This window comes from Scleropages formosus, chromosome 4 (genome assembly GCF_900964775.1).
Source record: "Scleropages formosus chromosome 4, fSclFor1.1, whole genome shotgun sequence".
NCBI classification, from domain to species: domain Eukaryota; kingdom Metazoa; phylum Chordata; class Actinopteri; order Osteoglossiformes; family Osteoglossidae; genus Scleropages; species Scleropages formosus.
The window spans coordinates 35847486-35871319 of record NC_041809.1 but is presented as its reverse complement, the minus strand read 5'-3'; the positions used below and the strand labels follow the sequence as shown (position 1 = coordinate 35871319).

The 23834-nt window shown below is 41.5% G+C and overlaps 1 protein-coding gene across 1 annotated transcript; it reads left to right on the top strand.

Annotated features, from left to right (window-relative positions):
• The first annotated feature begins 3268 nt into the window (after positions 1-3268).
• csf1rb (colony stimulating factor 1 receptor, b) lies at positions 3269-21937 on the top strand. The gene is made up of 21 exons (XM_018752327.2): positions 3269-3376; positions 11035-11292; positions 11796-12083; positions 12193-12329; positions 12840-13002; positions 13118-13316; positions 13413-13528; positions 14317-14428; positions 14577-14764; positions 14932-15029; positions 15158-15278; positions 16459-16563; positions 17187-17297; positions 17501-17660; positions 18006-18073; positions 18185-18294; positions 18413-18535; positions 19166-19277; positions 19466-19565; positions 19821-19926; positions 20378-21937. Exons 1-21 carry the CDS (start codon positions 3328-3330, stop codon positions 20522-20524), a joined length of 2871 nt encoding a protein of 956 aa, XP_018607843.1. The 5' UTR covers positions 3269-3327; the 3' UTR covers positions 20525-21937.
• The last annotated feature ends 1897 nt before the right edge of the window (positions 21938-23834 follow it).

Sequence of the window (23834 nt, the reverse complement as noted above, 5' to 3'; positions counted from 1 at the left end):
TCATGTTTTCAGGTCACACAAGAACATTTTATTAATATTTCATAGCTAAATACACGTGTCCCTTTTATTCAAAGTATTGAATAAAATACCGCTTGTGCTGACCAGGGCCGCCGTGACCTGGAGTGGGGTACACCCTGGGTATCCAGCAATCCACCGCAGGGTAGCCACACACACACACACACACACACACACACAGACACAGACACAGTCACACACTGTGAACAACTTAGAGTCATTAGTTCAGCTGTGCTGCATGTCTTTGGACTGTGGGAGGAAACCAGAGCACCCGGAGAAAACCCACACAGACATGGGGAGAGCATATAAACTCCACAAAGACTGAGTGGGGACTGAACACATGTTCACTCACACCACCTGGACACCCACCCATCTATCTATCTATCTATCTATCTATCTATCTATCTGTGTTCTTTTTGCATTTGGTTGATAAAGTATACATTGTACAAAATACACACACACACATTTTCAGAACCGCTTGTCCCTTACGGGGTCACGGGGAACCGGAGCCTACCCGGCAACACAGGGCGTAAGGCCGGAGGGGGAAGGGGACGCACCCAGGACGGGACGCCAGTCCGTCACAAAGCACCCCAAGCGGGACTCGAACCCCAGACCCACCGGAGAGTAGGACTGCGGTCCAACCCACTGCGCCACCGCACCCCCTTGTACAAAATAGACATCTATATTCATTTATTTATATAGTTGGTTCAGAATTTTAGTTGATATAAACTGGTGAACATGGTGCATTACCACATTGTGGAATAAGCCCAACTTTTCACATTTCGTTCATTTTGGTGATCTATGAAAGACTTAAATCTTCAAAATTTACTTTCCAGTATTTGTTAGGTAATAGTTCATCAAATCTGTTGGAAGCTGATATTTCATGTATTAATGTACAAATAAGACAGCTCCCCCCCACCCCCCCAAGAAAAAAGCATGAACGTGAAATTTTCAGATGCTTTGCCTGAAGGAAACAAAACACAACTCTGAACTCCTTATTACTTGTGTGAAATAAATGAAACGCACACAACTGAACATGTTGCAGAAGCCACTTGTACAAAGTTTTCCCAGCAGTTTCAAATCCACAAAAATTCACAGTGTTCCGGTACATAGCTATTGCTATATCTTATCTTCTCAGTATTTTTAACTCATGAGTAGAACAGTAAAATGTTGAAAAAATACACAGGTAAATAACTGGTTTGCATTTATCTCACACTTTTCTGCAGAGCAACTAACAATGTTAATGTACCTACAACTATTTAGACAGCTGGGTAATTCTACTGGAATGATTTTAGGGTGAGTACTTTGCTTAGGGGAGCTACAACCAGAGGGGGGACTGAACCTACAACCTTTGGGTCCAAAGGTAGCGGTAGCAGCAGCAGCTCAGACCACTGCGGCTCCCAGGTAGGGTCACACTTAAACTGCACTTAGTTAATACAAGAAAAACATGATGTTTGGTAAATTCTACCAAAGAAAATCCGGTAACTGAAAAAATTACTACTAACTTGTCATTTACATACACAATAATCTGTGTTTGTTGAATTGATTAACATTTATTCTTTTGCTGCCAAGCAGGAGTTTTGAACTGTTTACTTTGATTTACTGGGTTGATACATCTGCTAATGAAGGCATTTCGCAAAATAGCAGGCCGGGGAAAGTTGAGCAGAGAGCACTTAGCAGTAAGTCCTGACATTCTTCTGGTTGCTATATTTCTTTTGGATTGCTAGACATAAACATCTTTTATTAGCTTTCATAAAGCACTTTTTTGGTAAAAGTGTTATTATTATATTGTCACAATTATTTATACAAGTAATGTACGACATGTTCTTTGCAGGAGTAAAGCATTTGACTCCAGTCCATCTCGCTCAGCATTCGCAGAATAAGCCTCTTACTCCTCTTCTCCAGCAAAAGTCCTCCGTGAACATGATCTACCAGTCCTCTTCCCCTGCACGAATTCATGTTTACCCCCAAAACACTGTAATATACAGTAAATGCAGAAACTGCGGTACAAGCACTGATAGTGCTAAAAAAAGCCCCTTTGAGTTCCTTAGGGGCTCCAGCAGTTTCCAGGAGCTGAGGGACACAGAAATGAGGACTCTTCCATCGGCCAAATAAATAGGTATGGAGAGAAGCGGCACTTGAAAATATGCAATTACCCGACGACGCAAACTGTAAAAATAAAGTCTTCCTTTTTGTGTCTGTGGAGCACGAGTCCCATTTAATTCCAACATTAATAAATGGTTCTGCATTGCTGGAGGCCTCATCTGGGAAGAGGCAACGTGACTTAAAGGGCAGCTCAAGGCTCAATTATTACTCCAGTACTTTTCCTTTGTATACAGAAGCCTGGTGCAACTCTTCTCCCAAAAACAGAAGCACAATAAAATACATAAGTCTTGTTCTACATGTAGTCAAGAGTAAGTAAACCCAGAGAAATAGAAGAGAGCCCAACATATCTTTCAACATGAATGGCTCTACTGCGGTTACTCTTCAAAGTTCAACAAGGCTTATGGGACCGCGCTAAGGCGCCCACCGTGGCAGACGTCCCTGTGTACTCCTCCTGCACTAATAGTAATTTTTAAAATTTGTAATTTATGCTTTGTGTCTTTTTCCCTTATGTCCTTATAATTTATGTCATAGGCTGCTGGGAGGATTCACAGAGTAAGAATTTCATTGTATGGTGTAACAGACTGTTTACTGTACATATTACAATAAACTCTTGAATCTTGAATGAAGTATTTATGTTTCATTATTGAGGTGGCATAGCGAGTAACTCCGCTGTCTCAAAGCTCCCGGGTGGTGCGAGAGGACGTGGGTTTGATCCCCACTCGGTCTGTGTGGAGTCTGCATGGGTTACCTCTGGGTGCTCTGGTTTCTTCCCACAGTCCAAAGACATGCTGTTCAGTTTCCCTCATAGTGTGTGAGTGACAGAGAGAGTGTGTGTGTTCTACTGATGTATGGATGAGTGACCCAGTGTAAGTAGTGTATCTAGCAGTGTAAGTTACCATGGTGGATAAGGTGTGTGGGCTCATAACACTACGTAGAGTTCATTGCAAGTCGCTTTGGAGAAAAGTGTCTGATACATAAATGTAAATGTCATCATACCCTTTAAAAAAATTCAAATAATTAATGTAGACATATGTTTCTCAGTATGAGAACTCTACTATGAGAGTGTGGTCAACTGGGAGGGAAAAGCAGAAGTTACAGCAGCAAGGAGTTGAGCGCTGACACACTGTGGTCCTCAGTTCCATTTCAGCACCTGACCAGCAAAGGTTGCCAGTTCACACAGTGTCGGGGGCCGAGCAGAGAACAGGGATGATCTACCTGGTTCTCATACTGGGCACGCTGCACTGTGCAGCCCAAGGTAAGATGGCATGTGCACCATCTATTTTATTCATTTCCACAGAACCTTTATTTATTCCCTGATCACAACCAAACTAGGGGATATAAGGCTTTCTGTGCATTCATTTCAATCCTGACTTGTAAATCTTGAGTGATTTTTTTTTATGATGCAGAAACTTGATATGATATTCCTAAAATGTATGCTATATAATGTGGTTTTAGGTATATATGGTAAATAAACAAATTAATAAAAGCAAGGGTATAGAAATGCTTCTTTTTTACACAAAGGCAAATACGTAATTTTCTCAAAAATTTGACGTGGAGATATTGCATGTGTTTTGCTTGTCAAGTTACACATTTTTGTGCAAAATGCTGTGATAATTTCAACTTGGACATGACAACATAACAAACGGAAGCATATATATCTATTATGGACCAATGAAGTTTTTTTTTATTGTGAAAATTAATGTGCACTAATGCATATCTCTCTTTGATAGTAATAATGATTTCAAAATAATCTCTATGTGGTATAGTACAGGAGCAGTGATTCCTGTGTCATGGGGTGTGCTTGCTTTCCTTCCACAACCAATATTCCAGTGTTACAGGCCTGGGTGTGTACAGTTTTACGTAGATACGGTCTTATGTAAAGAAAATACCACTTTTCAGAAGTAAAGTCAGACTTTGCTGGAATGCTTCATGCCAATGTTTGCAATTATGGATGTAATATATAAATGGAAACCTCTACTTTTCACCAGCAATACGAATAAGCGTGAGGAAACAAGAGCCCTCCAAAAGCAGGCTGGTCCTGCTTTGCCCCTCCGTGTTTTCGCATCCGATTTCTACTCCGCACGTTACGAATGACCGAACACGGAAGCTCATGCACATGAGAACAATCCACCTGGGTCTTGATTTTTTCCTCATGCTCTGTCTCAGTCTCACGTTTCTCTATTGTGAAGCGTAACACATCAATGTACATTTCTACTTCTACAGTAATAACAATTTCAAAATAAGTCCAATGCGGCAAACAGCTGGAGTCTTAAATCTCTGAGTCACAGGGGCTGCTTGTTTCCCTCCCAGATTATCCTTTATCCTTTCCTCTGGCTGTGTCACGCAAGTCATATTAGTTGAGATCTCAGCGCCATTCAGCCCAAGCAAATAAAATTCTGCAAAACTGTTAAATGTGCATTCGTGCTACTGAAATATGATCCGTTCTCACGTCAATTTGAAAAGAGTGGATTTTATTAGTATTAATTACTATCAATCAATTAGCATTGATTGATGCATGACTTCATTGTTGAGTTATTGCAATGAGTAGTGTGATTATTCATTCTTATGTGAAAAAATATAAAGGTCTAGAACATATGTTGAGCATTAAGATACAGTTACCTCTGAATTAACATGCCATGGCTGGGACAAGCTGGAATGAAAAGCAGCATGGTCTCTGGCTCCTGAGGGTCAGGTTGGCCATCCTTCACATACAGAGCAGAAAGTACAGTAACGTATGAAACTTTAACTTGTACTCAGCTGAGCATTTAGACGTTCCATTTACACCCTACATTTCTGCGCTCCTGATGTAATGCGTTTGGGAGACGATTTCCTCCAAAGCAACATATTGCACAGACAAGTCAACAAGGAGGTCTTATGATTATTTGGATAAAAAAAAAAAAAAAAAAAGTTTGTTAAAGAAAAATGAAGGGAAAAGTTTTTTTAATATCATTTTTCCTCACAGCCAATTCTTTCTGTTGGACTGAAATCTATGAATGCCATATTTTTTTAATGAATAAAGAATATCCAAAGATTTACAACAAATAAAACAATAAATACCAAATTATTTTTAAAGCACGCTTGTTTCACTCACAACTGTACACACAGTGTACGGTAAAGGGAGTGATGGACTGTGTGTTGTGTATCAGCGGTGACAGTTGATGTTCAGAGGTGTTTCACACGTGGCTGAACAGTGATTAGTTCAACAGTTTACAGCTTTTCCATAATGTGGAATCGACGTCTCAAAAGCGTCCCGAACCTTGTCCTCAGCCCACACGGTCCGAGAGGTGTAATTCATTTATTTGTGCCATTAAGATATAAACAGCATCCTCTCCTCATAAAAAATCTTGGCTTATTTTAAGCCTTTGAAGGCATATTAAATTGTATTGTATTATTTGTTTTTATTTTTTTTTTATTTGACAGTGCTGTTATTTTTATTATTAAAGCTTTAATTCTGCGCACTGAAGATGTTATATACGTTGAAACGGCCACCCAGTACAGCCGTAATGTAATTTTGGAATTCAGCTCGCACTTTCCTTGTCGGCGCTGCTTGATACACAAAACACTGCATAATTCCAATAAGTGAGCAGCATTTTTGCACACACCACCTAGTTTACCTTTAACTCTTCTTCATCGTATTCGGTGAAGCACGGGCTCTGCCTTGCAGCCTAAGGCCTGAGCGAGCATATAGCATGTCTCCTGGGCATCCTTCCTTAGTGAAAGCAGAAGTGTGGAAGGAAATGGGAAACTGAAGCCAAGCGCCTTGTATCTGTAGTTAACTTTGGCAGCGCAATGTGTTTCCTGGAGCAGCAACACGCTGGCCCTCAGATTGTGACATTTACTACAGGGCCCCCGTTGAGGCGCTTTCATTTCCTCTTTTTAATTTACTCTGAGGGCTCTCGGTGTTACCTTGATGACCCCGCGTTGTGATGAGACCCCAAATGTAACATCATACCTACTGCAGAGTCTCCATCCATCTCTGCCTCCGTTGTAACTACGCACTTATACAATCCCACGTCGCATCATTTGGAATGTCACACAAGGAATAGCTTTGGTCAAAAACTGTATTTCCGTGTAATAGTGCTAAGTCACCGTTATTTCAAAGTGATCAAGAAGAAGAATAATTTGTGCTGAGAGAAGAATCGCAATTTTGCGCTTTTCCATCATCGTTATAATTCAGAGTAAGTGGACATATTTTCCTCAGTCATTATCTGTTTTTTCATGAACTATTTCGATTTACGAGAACATTTTATATAATGATGAACAATTGCTACAAAAGCCATTTATTCCCTTAGTCTGTTTCAAATGTGATTGTGTTACAATATGGAATCATAATGTATGGAACGGGGTTTTTTAACCACTCATCGAAACACACTACTGTTAAATGGAAGACAAAATAAGACAGAATCATTCTGGATGAATGATATAAAAAAGCAGAGAATTAATGACGCCATATTTATCCATCCTGTAGGGTGGGGCAAAAAAATGGTAACCAGTTGTGTTTGGATGTCAGATTTTGATTTTTTTTTCAATGGTGAAAAACCAAATTACATATTATTATGATTCCATACCTAAAATCTCTTAAAGATTCTCTTAAAGGTGTATAATACACACACACACATTTTCAGAACCGCTTGTCCCTTACGGGGTCACGGGGAACCGGAGCCTACCCGGCAACACAGGGCGTAAGGCCGGAGGGGGAAAGGGGACACACCCAGGACGGGACGCCAGTCCGCCACAAGGCACCCCAAGCGGGACTTGAACCCCAGACCCACCGGAGAGCAGGACTGCGGTCCAACCCACTGCGCCACCGCACCCCCTAGGTGTATAATATATAATATATAATTATTAATATATTAAGGGGGGGCGCAGTGGCGCAGTGGGTTGGACCGGGTCCTGCTTTCCAGTGGGTCTGGGGTTTGAGTCCCACTTGGGGTGCCTTGCGACAGAGTGGCGTCCCGTCCTGGGTGTGTCCCCTCCTCCTCTGGCCTTACGCCCTGTGTTGCCGGGTTAGGCTCCGGCTCCCCACGACCCCGAATGGGACAAGCTGTTCAGACAATCTGTGTGTGTATTAATATATATGTAATTTTTTAAGAAATCATATGTGTACAACATATATATATATATATATATATATATATATATATATATATATATATATATATATTTAAAAAAAATTTCCTTTTCCTGCAGATCCAAAATGTGCTGCATTGTCTTGCAAGAAAAATGAAGATCAGTCCAGTGCTCTTTCGAAATAGTTTGCTGTGTGTTTGCTGGGAACACCAAGGCATAGTTAAAGTGTGGAAGTACAAATAACCATGTTGTATAAATTGTTCAAAAAGTACTAGGGCAACAAGCAGTTGTGCGAGAAAAAAGTGAGCTGGGTACTTGTGGTCCCACACTGCACACTCCGCACGCACATTGCGCTGTGTTTTATTGAAAGTCAAAGTGCGAAAGCCCTTGGAGGCCATGGTAAGCACTTGTTTCCTTCACCTATTACGAGATACTTACAGTAACTCAGGGTTTCGGTATCGCTGGGTTCACAGCCATCTCAAGACACACGTCTCAGGTCTCAGTATCTGAGTATTTCCGAAATTGTCTCGCGATACTCATTTCTAACTAAAAACCCGATTTAAGCTACAAGAGGTGGCTTTTTTTTTTTCGCAGTCCGAAAAAAAAAATACTTAAAAAAAATTCTGTGAAACTGAGGGACATCTATCATACTACAGAAATGAAAAGAACATGCAACCAGTATAAACTATTTTGAAGAAAAAACTGCTATAAAAGTGATAAAAAAAAAATGCAAAATTGTTTTGCGAGCAGGAAAAAAACGAAAAACGTGATGAATCTCTTTAATTAACCATTTCCTTATAATAATAAAACCCTTACTAAACCGGAGTGAAGTGTCTTGTCAAGTTGAGGGAAAGAAAGGAAAAAGGTTTACCATAGCCCTATCAAAGATTTACATTGCAGCAACGCGTGACCTTTCCCTCCGGAGTAATCGTGTTTTTGCAATTCTTCCAGCCGATGAACCGGAGGGCGAAGCGGTCGCAATGACGGGCGACTTTGCTCCTAATCAAAGAGCGAGGGCGGAGCCCTCCAGAGCTCCGCCCCCCGTGTGCTGCGGCGTGGACGAGCTGAAGGAGGGGCTCTCCCAGTTGGTCCAGGAGCAGCGGGAGGTCGCCAGCGGCCAGGCCGAGGTCATCCGGATACTGCGCGTCATGAAAGACCAGGGGGCCCAGCAGCTGCTGAACCTCCAAAACCTGGCCCGACACCAGAGCCTGTTGCTGGAGAACCACCAGGCCCTGCTGCTGCAGGTGTCCCGGATCGGGACTCAGCTTCAGGAGCTCACCAAGAAGGCCCCATCTGAGAAGCAGGGCCGCCATGCTGCCTGAGCCCCCCGTCCAGCGAGCAAGAACGAGCAAACTCAGCAGCTCGGCAGCGCTTGCTGCGTCACCCTGTGAATAAATGTATTCAAGCATCTGTCTTTCAGTTTTTGCCACATATATGTATGAGTTCTATCTTTTTTTTTATATAATTTTCTGCAAGCAAAGAAAAAACAAAAAAAAAAAATAAAGACGCAAATTAATTTAAAAAGTGTTCCCACGAGACTCTGTTTTTTTTCACCCCTAAAAAGGTTCTCTTGCCCGGTTTAAGACAAGATTATAAGAAATGCTGAGAAAAAAAAGTGTGTTCGTATTGCGATCGGCTGATGGGTCTACAACCACCTCATTTTACTTTGTGACGCTAAAATCCGTCTCGGCGCATGTGCAGGGATGTGCGGCGTGACTGTCAAACTCAGGGATGCAAGGCGACTCTGAAAACTGTAAAATTCAGAAATTATTCGTGCCGTTTGGCCTGCTCTAAAATAACAAGCCGATTCTATTCGTTCGCTCGCAAAGCACCGCTGTAGAATCGTGGTGCTAAGTGCACGTCTGCTTGTCTCTTCAGCGTTCTGCAGAAACACCTGCAGCGCCAGATCACGAAGATGTTTCGTTTGCAAGCCTTTCAATAAACATCGACAAGCAATTTAAATGAGCTCTGGAATAGCAACGACTAGCCGCCCGCTTCGGTAGGTGCCCATGTGGACACACTGAGTCGACACTGTTGAAACTGACCCAAGTTCCTCAATAAAGTAGTTGTAGGGTCAGGTCTGTGGGCTGTAAGTGGAACAAAGAGCTCCGTGTTGGCGGCTGGTAGTGTACGAGTTCGAAGTGCTGCCTTTGGGCATAAAAGTTGCAGGTTCAGATCCCCCCTCCAACTGTAGTAGCCTTGAGCAAAGTACTTACCCAGAATTTCTCCACTAAAAATTACCCAGCTGTATAAATGGGTACATTATTATAAGCAGCTCTGGAGAAAATATCAGCTTGATGATTAAATGCATTATATTGCCTAAGCAAAGAGTCAAGGCTCAATTTCACACTGTATGTGTGTTTGACACAACGTCATGCAACAGGATTCTGAGCAGCACCACCTGAATAAGTGCCGCATCGCACTCGTTGAGAAAGCATTTGCTCAGGTGTGAAGACCTTCCTCCCCAACTAACAATACTTTTGGCACATTTTCCATACTTAGATTTATTCATTTAGCTGATACTTTCCTCCAAAGCAACTTACAACTTTAAGGTTACAGTTATTACAAGTTTACCATTATTTACCCATTTATACAGCTGGGTAATTTTTACTGGAGCAATTTAAGACAAGGACCTTACTCAAGGTCACTAGAGCAAGAGGTGGGGATCAAACCTGCAACCTTTGCATCCAAAGGCAGTACCTTTAACCACTACAGTAACAGCTGTACTCTTTACTTACTGCTGGCTGAGTCACTTCAGCGTATTTATCCCAAACTGGGGTAACTGGACAAACTAATTAGTCTGAGTGACATTCATCTAATGTGTGTTTTTTAAATTCATTGTGGACATAAGCGGAAATGGTCTATAATGTGATTGCTAAGAAGTGTGTCGCAAACATAGTGAACAGGGATCACACACTGGTAATATTAAAATGTCCACAAGGTAAAACAAGAGTAATACACTGGTGTCTTCTCTGGGAACACCAGCAGCTCAATGTTCGTCCAGGTTAAATGTGTAAATAGACTTGCTGTGAGTGTGTGTGTGTGTGTGAGGCTCTGAAGTGCTTCCTGCCTTAGACCCCCCTCTATGGACATGTGTGGACTGGATTTATACACCGAAAAAACCCTCCATCAGTAATTCCTGTATAAATAAAGGAGCACTCGGGTCTTCCGTGATCTGCCGAAAATGTTCGATTTACACAAAGTTACACAGATGCTCAGTGTCAACTTATTTATAGCTTGTGAGCTCTGAAATCCAACACAGAAATCCCTTAGATATACTTCTTCAGGTAATTTACTCTATGATGCCATGTAAATTTTAAGATTTAATATTTGGCTTCTCCCTGGTGAAACAAAAATGTATTTATTCCTCTATTCTTATTTAAATTTACTCTTACAGCCACGTTGCCCACCTGGATATTTTATGTATTCTGTTTAAGCCTAATTATTTTAAATATACACCACTCAAAGTGAAAACCGTTCAAAAATAAATGAACTTCAGTCGTTTTTATGGATTTGCAATAGTAACAAAATGATATTAAAATTAAATGTACAGAATTTAATTTCAGATGTGATTTCATAATCATGTTGTGTGAAACACCTACTATAGTGATGAATGCTAACCTTCCGTATGATGTAAAATACAAGCAAGTGCTGTTAAAGTTTTGATTTCATCAAATCATTGTTTTTACGTGTTCTGTTTTGATCTTTAAATACAATCAACATTTGATTCCAGTTACTGAACACATGGGACTGTTTTTGCTCCTGCTTTCTCCATAGTGTTGATCTCACCTTCACTGCATCTCTGCACCTCTCACTGACCAACAGCTATGGACTTTATTGCAGATCGGAGACCCCCAGTGATAAGGCTGAATTCCCAGGTGCTGCAGGTACCCGAGGTGGTCGTGGCCCCTGGGACTAGACTCGTGATGAGCTGCGACGGAGATGGCAGTACACACTGGGTTACGTCGGCTGCATGTCCGAGGAACCAACGAAGGAGTTTGATTGAAATATCAAGGGCAACAGTGAAATGCACTGGCACATATATGTGTGTGTTCGACAGTCGCAAAGATTTCTTCACTTCTGTCCACGTTTATGTGAATGGTATGTATAAGTTGTGCTTTTTCCCCTAAATGTACATGATATGTACATGTTGTTCACACGACCGAGTCATTCGCGATCACTCTAACCTCACATGACCTGTGGCATGGTGGAACAGGGCTTGGGTGGGGCGAGAGGGCATGGCCATTGGTTCCTGCTCAATCTGAGTGGAGTTTGTATGTCCTCCCCGTGTCTGAGTGGATTTGCTCTGGTTTCCTCTGGTTTCCTCCCACAGTTCAAAGACATACCCTTTGGGTGGATTGTTGACTCTAAAATCACCCATAGTGTGTGAGTGACAGAGAAAGTGTGTGTTCTACTCATGTATGGATGAGTGACTTATTGTAAGTAGTGTTTCTAGCAGTGTAAGTCACCGTGGTGAATAAGGTGTGTGGGCTGATAACACTACGTAGTGTCCATGGGAAGTTGCTTTGGAGAAAAGCGTCCGACAAACATAACCATCAATAGGTCAGCCTTGGTGCTCCAAAAAGTCACCATTTTGCTTGCAGACCCAAACAACCTTTTTGTGCCGATGAGAGGGACTGTGAGGCTGGATAAGAAAGAAGGTGAAAACTGTCTCTTGGAGTGTCTGCTCACAGACCCCAGTGCCACCGACCTCTCCCTCCTCATGAAGAACGGCACCTCACCACCTCCAGGGATGAACTACACCGCAGACCCCAGGAAGGGAGTCCTGATCCGAAACCTGCAGCCCAGCTACAGCGCAGACTATGTCTGTAGTGCACAGATCGGTGGTGTTGAGAAGAGATCCCAACCATTCTCCGTTGAGGTCTCACAGAGTAGGATGCCATTCTTCTACTTGGGCATATTAACAATTCTTACAAAGGCTGATATGCAGATTGACTAAGTTCATGAAGCACGTGTGATCGATACATATCTCCTTCCCAGATATTCATGTGCCACCCGTTGTGTCCCTGGAGACACGTGAGCATGTGCGCGCTGCTGGTGAACAGCTAAAACTTGCGTGTGCGGCACGTAATCCGAACATCCGTTTCACTGTCAAATGGAAACACCAGTCCAACAACGTGAGTATTGATCAGAGAGAAGCCAAAACAATGTTAAAAATCAGCTCTGTCGTTAGCTGGCTTTTGCTTTTCTTTATAATGCATAAATGTTCATGTAAGTCAAAGGAGAAGTGGGTAGTGTGGTGGTTTGGACCATTGCCTTGTTGCCTGAAGGTTCTCCATTCAAAGCTTGCTCCTGAGGCTGTGGAAGATACCGCGCTATATGAATATGCAAAACATTGTAAGTCACTATAGAAACCCACGGTTAGGGGCAGCGGGCAGCATAGTGGTTAGAGTTCCCATTGTCAGTTCTGAAGATCGCAGGTTTGAACTCAACTTAGTGATGTACTTACCTTGAATCGCTCTGAATTTTGCTTGAAACACTATCCATCTGTGAAAATCACTGTAAGTAACTTGACATTGTAAGCTTCTTTGGAGAAAGTCTCAGCTAAATGAATAAATCTAAGATTACTGCCTTGGTGTCAGTTGGAAAAAAATTAAACTGTAGGATTTTTTTTCCTCTTTTTTCAGAATGTGACAACCGAGCAAAAGATCAGCCGGGACAACAACGGTGTGACAATTCATAATACTTTGACGATTCCTGCAGTGAAAGTATCTGACACAGGGAACTTTACCTGCCAATCGATAAACGAGGCGGGGAATACAAATTCCACCACATTTCTTCGAGTTGTAGGTTAGTAGACAATAACGTTAGCGGTGGTGTTCCAGTCTGGAATGCCGCAGCAAACCTTTGACCACCAGTTGCTTGGAAGTCAAAGCCTGTTGTTGTGCATCCCTTTCCATGACAGAGCGGTATTATGTAAGACTTTCACCTCAGCTGCCATCAACGCTGATTCGAAATGGCACCACTGTTACGGCAAAGGAGGAAGAAGATGTGGAGCTCAAAGTCCTGGTGGACGCATACCCTCAAATTCAACAGAGTGGTTGGACCACCCCAGTGTCTCACAACATCTCTATGCAAGAGTCTTTCCTCCAGGACTATAACAAGTAATCCATTCTTCTTATTTGCCTGCTATGCCTCCTGTTGACCATGGCTGTTGCTTACCTAGGACTGAAACTGAGATCTAGAGATCTTTTACACAGGTATGAAGCTGGTCTGCTGCTGCGTAGGATAAAGGTGAAGGAGCGAGGCCAGTACACCTTCTACGCCAGCAACAGTCATGTCATCTCTTCCGTCACCTTTTCAATTTCCATCTATAGTAAGTCTGTCTCTTAACGGTCTTTGGAGTGGTAGTGGCCATAGAAGTAGTTTCTAACCATGATTGTATTGTAACGACCCGCGTTACCAGGAGTTTGAGCGAGAAAACAGGTTTATTGTAAGTAGTTGTATTGTGGGTAAAATGAAATTCAGTGTTCAACCGTTATAGAAACTTACGGGGAATATACTCTAAGGGGATGATGTTGTTGGCCATGGGAAAAAAAAAAAAGGAAGAAAGCCTAAGAGGCACTAAGAAGGCTGCGAAGGCTACGAAGGCTGCCTTGAGGTGTAGGTCCTTAAGAAAAAGGGCTCCTTGGACCAAGAGCGTTATTTCCTTGTGTTTGCCCCGATACCTCTCGTTGTGTGTTGGTGTTCCAATAAATGTTCGAACGCTGCACGTGCGTCCTTCTTCCCCATCCGAACCCAGAGCACAGTGCGCTACAGCATTTTAGAGAGCATCTTGTTCTACAGCACAGGACAGCAGGTAGTGTAGTGATTAGAGCTGCTGCCTTTGGACGCGAAGGTTGCAGGTTTGAATGCCCCCTCCAGCTGTAGCAGCCTTGAGTAAAGTTCTTACACTAAACTACTCTAGTAAAATGACCTAGCTGTATAAATGGGTGAATAGTTATAGATAACATCATAGGTTGTGTTGGAGAGAAGCATCAGATGAATGAGTGTAACAACTATGTATTACAGAAGTGTCTTTCAGTAACAATATAAATGTATGAATTCTGAGCAGCTCTTTCTACCAAAGCCTTAACTGTTGCTCCAACTGTTTTATTTTGGCAGAAAAGCCATCCACAGTTTTAAGAAAGGAGAATTCCACCACCTTTACCTGCACTTCCTCAGGGTATCCAGCACCCACAGTTTGCTGGTACCAGTGTTCTGGCATCAGAACCACGTACGTGTTAAAGCACTGCCACGGATGGCAGTATATGATATAAATGATTTTTTTGTTTGCTTTTTGTGTCATGTAATGTACATAAAATTTCTTGTTTCTGCATGGTGCTCTTTGAGGTAGACAGTGTATACTTTGTTTTGGCTGGCAGGTGCAGGGAGAACGATACCGAGCCGCTCTCCGCACAGGTGGAAGAGACATCCGAGGAGGGGGAGGAGGGATCGGTGACGGTGAAAAGCGTGCTCACTTTAGAGCACACAAATCATGCGGTGACAGTGGAATGTGTGGCCCTTAACCTTGTTGGAGAAGCCCATGACACAGTCGTCTCTGAAGCCTCCTGTAAGACTTGCAGCGCAGCAGCTGTATAAAAGATCTGCTCATTAAAAACACCTGTCTTGTTCATTTGCTTTTAAGCTGAATTCATCAAAATAAAATAGAAATACGTACATTATTTTTACTGAGTATGATAAAATATAGAAATAAACTTTCTCTGTGTCCCTCTGAAGACTGGTCTGCTATGTTCATCCCTATACTCATTGGGATTGCCAGCCTTGCCAGTCTTCTACTTCTGCTCCTGATAATCACGTTGTACAAGTACAAGCAGGTAGGTTAAAGAAATCCAGGGTCTGCCTGTGCCATTCAACGATGGAGAAAAATGATGTTCCAATGTTGAATTACTGTGCACATTGTGCAATTAAACATGCCTATTGAAAAGCTTTCTGTGTTCTCCAGAAACCCAGATATGAAATCAGGTGGAAGATCATTGAGACCAGTGATGGGACAAGCTTTATTGATCCTACACAACTTCCGTATAACAAAAATCTGGAGTTCCCCAGGGACAAACTGAAACTAGGTCTGATTGTTGATCTTAATTCCGACTACACAGAATGTATTATTATTATTATTATTATTATTATTATTATTATTATTATTATTTATGATACAGCTAACATGTTTGTTCAAGGCAAAACATTTTTTTTCCCAAGTACAACAAGCAGATGCTGATGGATTCATTTATAAAGCTGTCAGGAGCTCAGGAGGGAAATGGGTTTAAAAGAAATGGGTTTGGAGACCCTACCTGAATTCTGGTATTTAGCAGTCGAGGGACAGAGGGACCTCATTCCCCCACCTTAGTGCCAAGACTGAGAACCAAATCTGGAACCTTTGGAAGTAAGACAAGCAAAGAGCCAGAGGTAATGGACATCAACTCTCTTGCTGAATTTCAGGGACTGATCAGGTCTTGTAGGAGATGCTCCTTTGATTTGTGGGCCATTAAAGAGTCTTGAGCTAGATATGGACAGGCGCAGAAAGCCAATGGTAAGTGATAAAGGAGGAAGACAGACAGAAATCCTTCTGCAGGACGAGCAAATTCATGGTGGAGCGGTTCCTATTTGTTGGACTTTCTCAGCTGGAAGACCAGACAGAAAGGCAGTGCAATAACCCAGGCTAGATGTCACCACAGCCTGGAACTGTTGAAAAGGAGGTGTCTGTAAGAGAATGTACACAACATCAGAGACTTGATCAGTTTTTACCTGTAGGCCTTCCTTTGATCCCATGGGTCAGATAAAAGATGTCCAGTGTGGTGAGGAACTCTTGACCTGCAGAAGAACCAACAGCAGGGGGAACAAAGAATTTCCGTCTTGATGAGGATGAGCTGTAGATGGTGATTGGTCATCCAGGCAGAGATTATCAGAGATACTTTAGTCCTTATAGTCATACCTTACTGGGTGATGCTTTATAGCTGGAACTCTGTTTTTAAATTTCTTGCCATTGATAAGCATCTTTAGTAAGCATTCATAAGAATTTAGCTCTGGAACCTAGTATGTGCAGACAATAGCTGGTAGCGTTCGGGAACTGCACCTCTTTCCATTACCAGGTACAAGCAACCAGACGTCTAGTATTACAGAACGGTGCCTGCAAAGTAGCTACTGTAGTAAACAACGGTAAAAACTACAGTAAATGATGATGTATGTGTATAAAGGTTTGGCATCTGAAGTTGTCTGGGATTTGAACAAGTACTGGGCCTTTTCCAGGTAAAGTCCTGGGTGCAGGGGCATTTGGAAAGGTGGTGGAGGCCACTGCCTACGGCCTGGGGAAGGAGGGCAATGCCATGCGTGTTGCAGTTAAAATGCTTAAACGTAAGTTTCCTCTCAGCACAACTTCTTGTAGTAACTAAAAGGTTTCTTCTATTGGATTCATTGCTCCTTTTGTCAATGATATCAAATGCACATTTTTAGTCATTTAGCTGACACAGCCTACAATTATTTGCCCATTTATACACTTGGTAATTTTACTCAGGTAAGTTTCTTGCTTAAGGGTACTAGAGGTAGAGGTGGGACTTGAACCTATAACCTTTGTGTTAGAAGTCAACAGTGCTAACCCTACACAACCAACTGTATTCTAGTTATGCCTACATCTCGATCACTAGATTCAAAGCCCAGTGTTCTGACCATCACACCATAGAACCATCACATAAGTCAATCATACAAGACCGATTAAAAAAATTTCAGGCAGACATTCTGCATCTTAAATTCCATGGAAAAATGAGCACACATATATATGGAGAGAGAATAGTTTTTTACTTCCACATTCTCAGTGGGGAATTCCAAGTAAGACACTTGAAGCAGGATGGCATGGTGTCACAGACACAGTGGAAGATGTTTTGGTTTAGAAGACGGATAAAGAAACGATAATTTCAGGAGAAAGTGCTGTATTCGGAAACACGCAGAGAGACGGCTGACCAAGAATTTTACGGTTGTAGCAACAGCCCGGGTTGATGAGAAGGAGGCCTTGATGTCAGAGCTGAAGATTCTTAGCCACTTGGGGCACCATGAGAACATTGTCAACCTGCTGGGGGCATGTACTCATGGAGGTGGGTGATCCGCGTCAGAACCTCACCTATGTTAAAATTATGCATCTCATATTTCAACAGATTTCCATATTTTCCATGTATCTAAACGTTTGAATCAGTTAAAAATCATGCACTTTTTGGACTGTCATTAGAAGTTATGATTTGTTTTTGAAATCTGTAAATCGCATGAACCCGTGCTTCTCTTTATATCTGCTTATCAACAGGCCCAGTGCTGATGATCACAGAGTACTGTTGCCATGGCGACCTCCAGAACTTCCTTCGCAATAAGGCAGAGACCATTCTGAACCTTGTCATGAGCATGCAGGACATCCAAAAGAGTGACTACAAAAACGTGTACACAAAGAGGATTTCGGTCATAAGAAGGTTAACTTTTCTCACTGAAACATGTAGCATAGTAACTGGATTCTGTCATTTCTTCTTGAGGCCTAATAGTTGAAAAAATATGCTGAGTTGTTTGGTTGCCACTCAAAATTTAAGGCATCAGCCACAGCAGTTATAGACTGGCGACTGAAGCAGTTATAGACCATAGAGGTTTGAGCAAAGTTCTTATCCTACTGATTACTCCAGTAAAATCCCCACCTGTATGAACGGGTAAATAACTATTAGTAGCTTAAAATTGTACATTTCTTTCGAGAAAAGTCTTAGCTGAATGTAAAATGTACACAAAACCTGTCATTTATTGAAATTGTTCATTTGGTTTCTCCACAGTGACAGTGGAGTCTCCTCCTCCTACTCCAACATCTCCCAAGAGGTGATGTCGACAAGGTCCTTTCAAGGTAAAGGAACAGCCGACACGTTTTAATGGTACTGACTAGTTTGTAAAAGCCTCATCGGAGCGTTTGGCTGCAAGACCGCAGCAGATTCTCATGTTCTTCAATCGCGTCCAGGTTCTTCCTGTGAGGAGGCGGAGGTGGACAGCTGGCCCCTCGACATTGATGACTTGCTGAGATTCTCCTACCAGGTGGCTCAAGGGCTGGAATTCCTTGCATCAAAAAATGTAAAAACCAAACTGTGGTACCAGACCTTCGCTCTCCCCGTTGCTTCATCTCTACAGATGAGCAGTAAACTAGTCCTCCTGCGTTTCTGTTTCTCTGTTTCTCTGCGTGTGTCTCTAGTGCATCCATAGAGACGTGGCTGCAAGGAATGTCCTCCTGGCTGACTGCCGAGTGGCCAAGATCTGCGACTTTGGACTCGCTCGAGACATAATGAATGATTCCAATTATGTTGTGAAAGGAAATGTAAGAACTTAAATCATTATATTAACACACACACACACATATAATGTAACACATTACATTTAAAGTATTAATTTCATAAAAAATATTGTGTTTTTTTGTGTGATTTATTTATGCATTTATTTATGTATGTATGTATTTTTATTATTTATTTATTATTTTTTTTGCACCAGTCTGCACTGCACTCTTTCATTCATACAGTACAATATCCCAGATGAGAGGTGATTTAGCAGTTTTCCATGAATAAACTGCCGGCCGTGCAAATGAAATAACGTACATTTTAAATCTCCAGCTTTTGAAATGTACAGTATGTCTCTGTTTTAGTGTGGTCATAATGTAGCGCAACGTTAAACTATTTAGGTTAATTTGTCTCACATAAAGCCACTTTCACACGATCACGAGCGTTACATCTCCCGCTTCATTACGTTATTAAAGTTGTCAAAGGTTTTCAGAAAAGCTGCAGTAAGCTGAAATGTTACGGCATGCTCTTTTAATTAAATTAAAACGATAAGTATCTATGTTCTTGCTATTGGAAACCCTAAATGTAAATAATAGAACAATTTAAATCAGGTGTTGTTGTGGGACAGCAATAAGCTGAAGAACGCTGTTACTGCTTCTTCATGTCTTCCGCAGGCTCGTTTGCCAGTGAAATGGATGGCACCGGAGAGCATCTTTGACTGTGTGTATACCGTGCAGAGTGACGTGTGGTCCTATGGGGTCCTTCTCTGGGAGATCTTCTCGCTAGGTGGGATGAGATACCTGCCACGTCTGCATCATCTAGCTCTCCGATCTTACATTTTCAACATTGATATCATTGTTCCGTGATTGTCTGCCTAGAGTAATTATGCAAATTTTATTATCAAAAATAAAAATATCCATATGTGTAGAGAGTGATTAAGAAATGTAGTTAACAAGGTGCCCTTGTTAATCCAGGTAAGAACCCTTACCCTGGAATTCCAGTGGACACCACCTTCTATGAGATGATCAGGGATGGGTACCAGATGTCTCCTCCAGAATTCGCCCCACAGGAAATGTAAGTTTTCCTATAATAACCACCTGGGGTGACTTCGTGACGAAGTTAGAGGGATTATATTAACAACTGACACGGAAATGAGGGTCTGTTTGGTCACATTTACACTACAAGTTAAAACATATACATTTTCAGTTTATTCCAAAGGGGTTGTCATGAAACTTTGGTGCAATCAAACCAGAGGTGGTTTAAAGGTGTCCATGGATGAAAAACTGTTCTGGCATAAATTGTCTAATGTGCACAACTTCTCCCCTTCAGATACACGATTATAAAAATGTGCTGGGACCTGGAACCAACCCGTCGGCCGACTTTCCAATACATTGTCCAGTTGATGAAGAGCTTTTTGAATGACCACTCTGTGCAGGTAAGAGAGGAGTACAGATAACAGGAAAATATTTTAATTACTCACCAAATTAAGCTCGGAATACTGCAAAAACAAGCCCAATTTATACAAAGACAAAAACAATAGAAACATTGATCTTTAACTTTAAATGCACGTTAGTATTAAAATATTAGGAGGCATATTTAAGAAAATGACGCTTTTATTATATTAATATACTACACAATAACATATAGTTTAAGGCTAGATTTGCATAGCTGCTGGTGTAGTGGTTAGTGCTGCTGTTGCACCCTTGAGCAAGGTACTTACCATGAATTGCTCCAGTAAAATTACCCCATTGTATAAATAACTGTAATCAGCTTAACACCGTAAGTTGCTTTGGAGAAAAGTGTCAGATGAATGAATAAATGTAACACAGTAGTATTAAGAAATTCGACTGATTTATAACGTGACACCACTCATCCACCCAAATCAGATATATCAGAATGAGCCTCGCGTGGTACTGGACCAGGACTCTGGTTCCTGTGACGCTCCAACGGGTCGTGACAGACCATCGGATCTGACGCGCAACCAGGAAGAAGGTCCACTTCTCACGAAGTCCAACAACTACCAGTTCTGCTGAGCAGTCTTCCTGGCCAACACCTGGATTTGGACATTCATCACTAGGCAATGAAGTTCTCAGTGGTCCTCCAGAAAATTCATCCAACAAAGCAGCTCTTGATGTTGGCACGTCTGAATGAAACCCGCGGTGGAAAGAAAATTTTCCACATTGAGAAATAATCAGATTCCGGAGGCTGTTGTCTGTAATTGGCATTGCCTCGTTATAATCCTGCCAACAAACTTTTATTATATCTCTTCCTATTGCATGTCAACAGATATCTTTACCATCACCGCAGTCTAAGAGGAAGTCATTGTATTGGTTTCACAAGCTGGGAAGTGAAATTCCAAGGTGAACAATTCCAACACAAACAATAGCTGGTTTACTAAAAACAATGTAGTTTTCAGCACCTTCACAATATCATTAAAAAGTATATACTCATAATTTCAGGATAAATAACTAGAAATAACATATATAGTCAGGTATTTCCACGTTCCGTAACATTATTGGACATTAGCAGTCTTTTCTTCTCTGGAATAGAAAGAAGAACAAGGAATTCAATAGAAAAATTTCCCGATTATTTCAAAAACAAGATGTTACTGGAGCTATTTATAATTTATTCACATAAAACAGCATCATCTTTTGCATACTCTCATCTCTGAAAGTTTCCATTAAGAAGAAATTACAATGTACTGGAATTTACCTAACCATGTAATATGCTTCCTGGACTCAGATAATTGGGGTATGAACTGTTACTGTAGACATTCAACACATTAGCAATTTAACTGTTTCTACAGTAAACATTTTTTGAAAAATATTGCTGTGCTCTTATTACACATGCTGGTTATTTTGCAGTTTTTTGTTATTGTGTATTGAATGCAGTACAATCGGACGGTAATTTGTTTTTATCATTACAGTGTAATTTCACTCTATGTAGCACATACTATATAAAGGGTATAAAACATAAGTAAATGTATCTTAGATGGCAGGTTTTGAAGTAATTTGAAAATTAAGGGAAAGTTCAATGTTTTTAAATATTATTGCTCTTTATAACCTTTTTATGCTGCTTTTACAAAATAAGCCCACTTTTTGTAAGACCTGCTTTGAGATGGTCCTGCCCATATTATAATAGTTCTCAGTATTTTTTTCTTTACATTTTTTATTTCCATTTCATTTATTTTATTCGTTTCTTTACATTTCACTCTTTTAAAGAAAGTTCCCGCAAACACGGTCCTGTCTCTCATCACGTGTTGCTCAACATGTAGCATTTAGTCGTTTTTGTGGTTTCTTGGTCGGTGGTAAATGTGGTCGATATCACTGTAAACTCAGTTCTATTCAGACTCACTGTAGAAATGGAACTGAAAACTTGTCATTGCCATTTGTCGCTCGCATCTTTACTCAAAATATTGTTTCAAAGGGAAACTGCGAATATGTTTATATCACTTATATCCGTCTAAATAATTTGATACAGTCATTTTTTCTTTTACTTTCAAGGATAGATATTTGTTCATCACGGAATAAAACTGGAACATTTTTCTGATATAACAAGTGTCTGTATTTGGAACTGTGAATTAGATGTCTCACAATCCATACTGTCTTCTTCACGGTAATAAAAGAACACTTCTTTTCAGAATCTGTGAACTTCAAAGGCAGTTTGGCGTAACGATGTTGAGAAAAAAACTATGCGCCACCATAATATAAAAATACTCGGGAACATTTTCTACTTATGGTACGCTTTCTGCTTTCATTTAATATTTTGTAAATGAGAATTTGTTAGGCTCGAATCCCACTTAGTGTGGAGTCTGCACGTTCTCCACCGTGTTTGTGTGGGTTTTTTTCTCCCACAGTCCAAAGACATGCGGTTCAGGTGAGGGTAAGCTTACGTTTCTTAATTTCACTGGTGCTTTTTCTCTAAGGGAACTTATAATGTTAAGGTCACAATTATTACAGTTACAAGCTTAGAATTATTTACCCACCGTTACAGCTGGGTAATTCTAGCGGAGCAATTTATGTGAAGTACTTGCTCAAGGGTACCACAGACAGAGGCGGAAACCAAACCTCTAACCTTTGGGCCAAAGGGCAGGAACTCTAACGCCTACCCTACCAGCTACCTAGCTCCATGAGTGCTCCAAATGTGTGAACGTGTGGCTCCTGGGCATGGACTGGCCTCCTGCTCAAGGTGTACCCCTCGTTGCCTAACACCTAGTGATTTTAGGATAGGCTCCGGATGACCACGACCCCGGCAAGGACTGGAGGTTAACAAAAATGAGTGAGGATTCATTAACAGCCAAAGTTTTGCAGTTCCACCTCCTTGCCAAGTGGTAGTTGTGACTGTAGGGGGCAGCGCAGGACGGAGTGCAAGTGGGTGAAAATACAAACCTTTAGACAGCTGTCATTTCAGCTTTTTTTTCATAGCGCTCAATGAGTTCACATTGTCTGAGTAGAACCGGACTGCGTTATTGTCTGCTCTGATGGGAATTGATGTGAATATCACATAAGAAAGACAGCTGGTAGCACAGGGGTTAGTGCGCTTGCCTTCAGACCTGAATGTTGCAGGTTTAAGTCTTGCCCTTGTACCTTGGAAAAGGTCCTTGCTCTAAACTGCTCCAGTAAACTTTGCCTTGCAGTGTTGATGGGCACCTTAACATCGTGAAGCGTCACATCAATCAATTAATACAAGATACTGAAAAACAGTTAGGGAAGAAGCGCCTTAAGGCCACAGCAGAAGCTTCAGCAGGAGGAAAAGAAAAATCGCAAAGCCCACAGGGAAAGGGCAGGACAAGTATCCCAGTAAGGCGCCAATCCATGACGAGGTAGGAATCAGGACGCTGACCCAACACCTCACTGGCCAACCTAATGGAAGTCAAAATTTATAAATGTACAAGGAATGAACATTGAATTGCAGTGGACAAGCTGATAGAATTGCTCGAAATCCCTCGGGTGTCGCTCCTGTTGTATTTAATTGTTTGAGTTGGTGTTGTTGATGTTGTGTGGAAAGGTGTTGTTTGCATTTGGTTGTCAACTTGTAATTGCTGATGCATGATTGGCATTGAGTTTAATTGTACAATTTGAAATGCGATTTATAGAACTGTCACTAGATGTCCATACGTTAATTACGTTCCTTGGTTTTTTGCGTAAATGCTAGAGAAGCACAGAAGAAGAGTTTTGCCTCGGAGTGTACAAGTGGAGCGAGGGATGTTTGTTGGTATTTTAATTAAATGTAACATTTTATTAGAAACCCCGGAGTCGGTCTCGTCATTTGCGAACTTGAGAAGCTGCAACGTGGTTCGTGACAACAGCTCCTGTGGATGTTCGGCGCTCGGCTCTAAAATGT

What these genes read in the sequence shown, in the direction of transcription:
- csf1rb (XM_018752327.2), top strand. Translation starts at nt 3,328, where the DNA reads ATGATCTACCTGGTTCTCATACTGGGCACGCTGCACTGTGCAGCCCAA. An exon ending in TGTCCACGTTTATGTGAATG is followed by an intron (nt 11,293 to 11,795) that starts GTATGTATAAGT and finishes TTTTGCTTGCAG; the next exon opens with ACCCAAACAACCTTTTTGTG. An exon ending in GGAAACACCAGTCCAACAAC is followed by an intron (nt 12,330 to 12,839) that starts GTGAGTATTGAT and finishes CTCTTTTTTCAG; the next exon opens with AATGTGACAACCGAGCAAAA.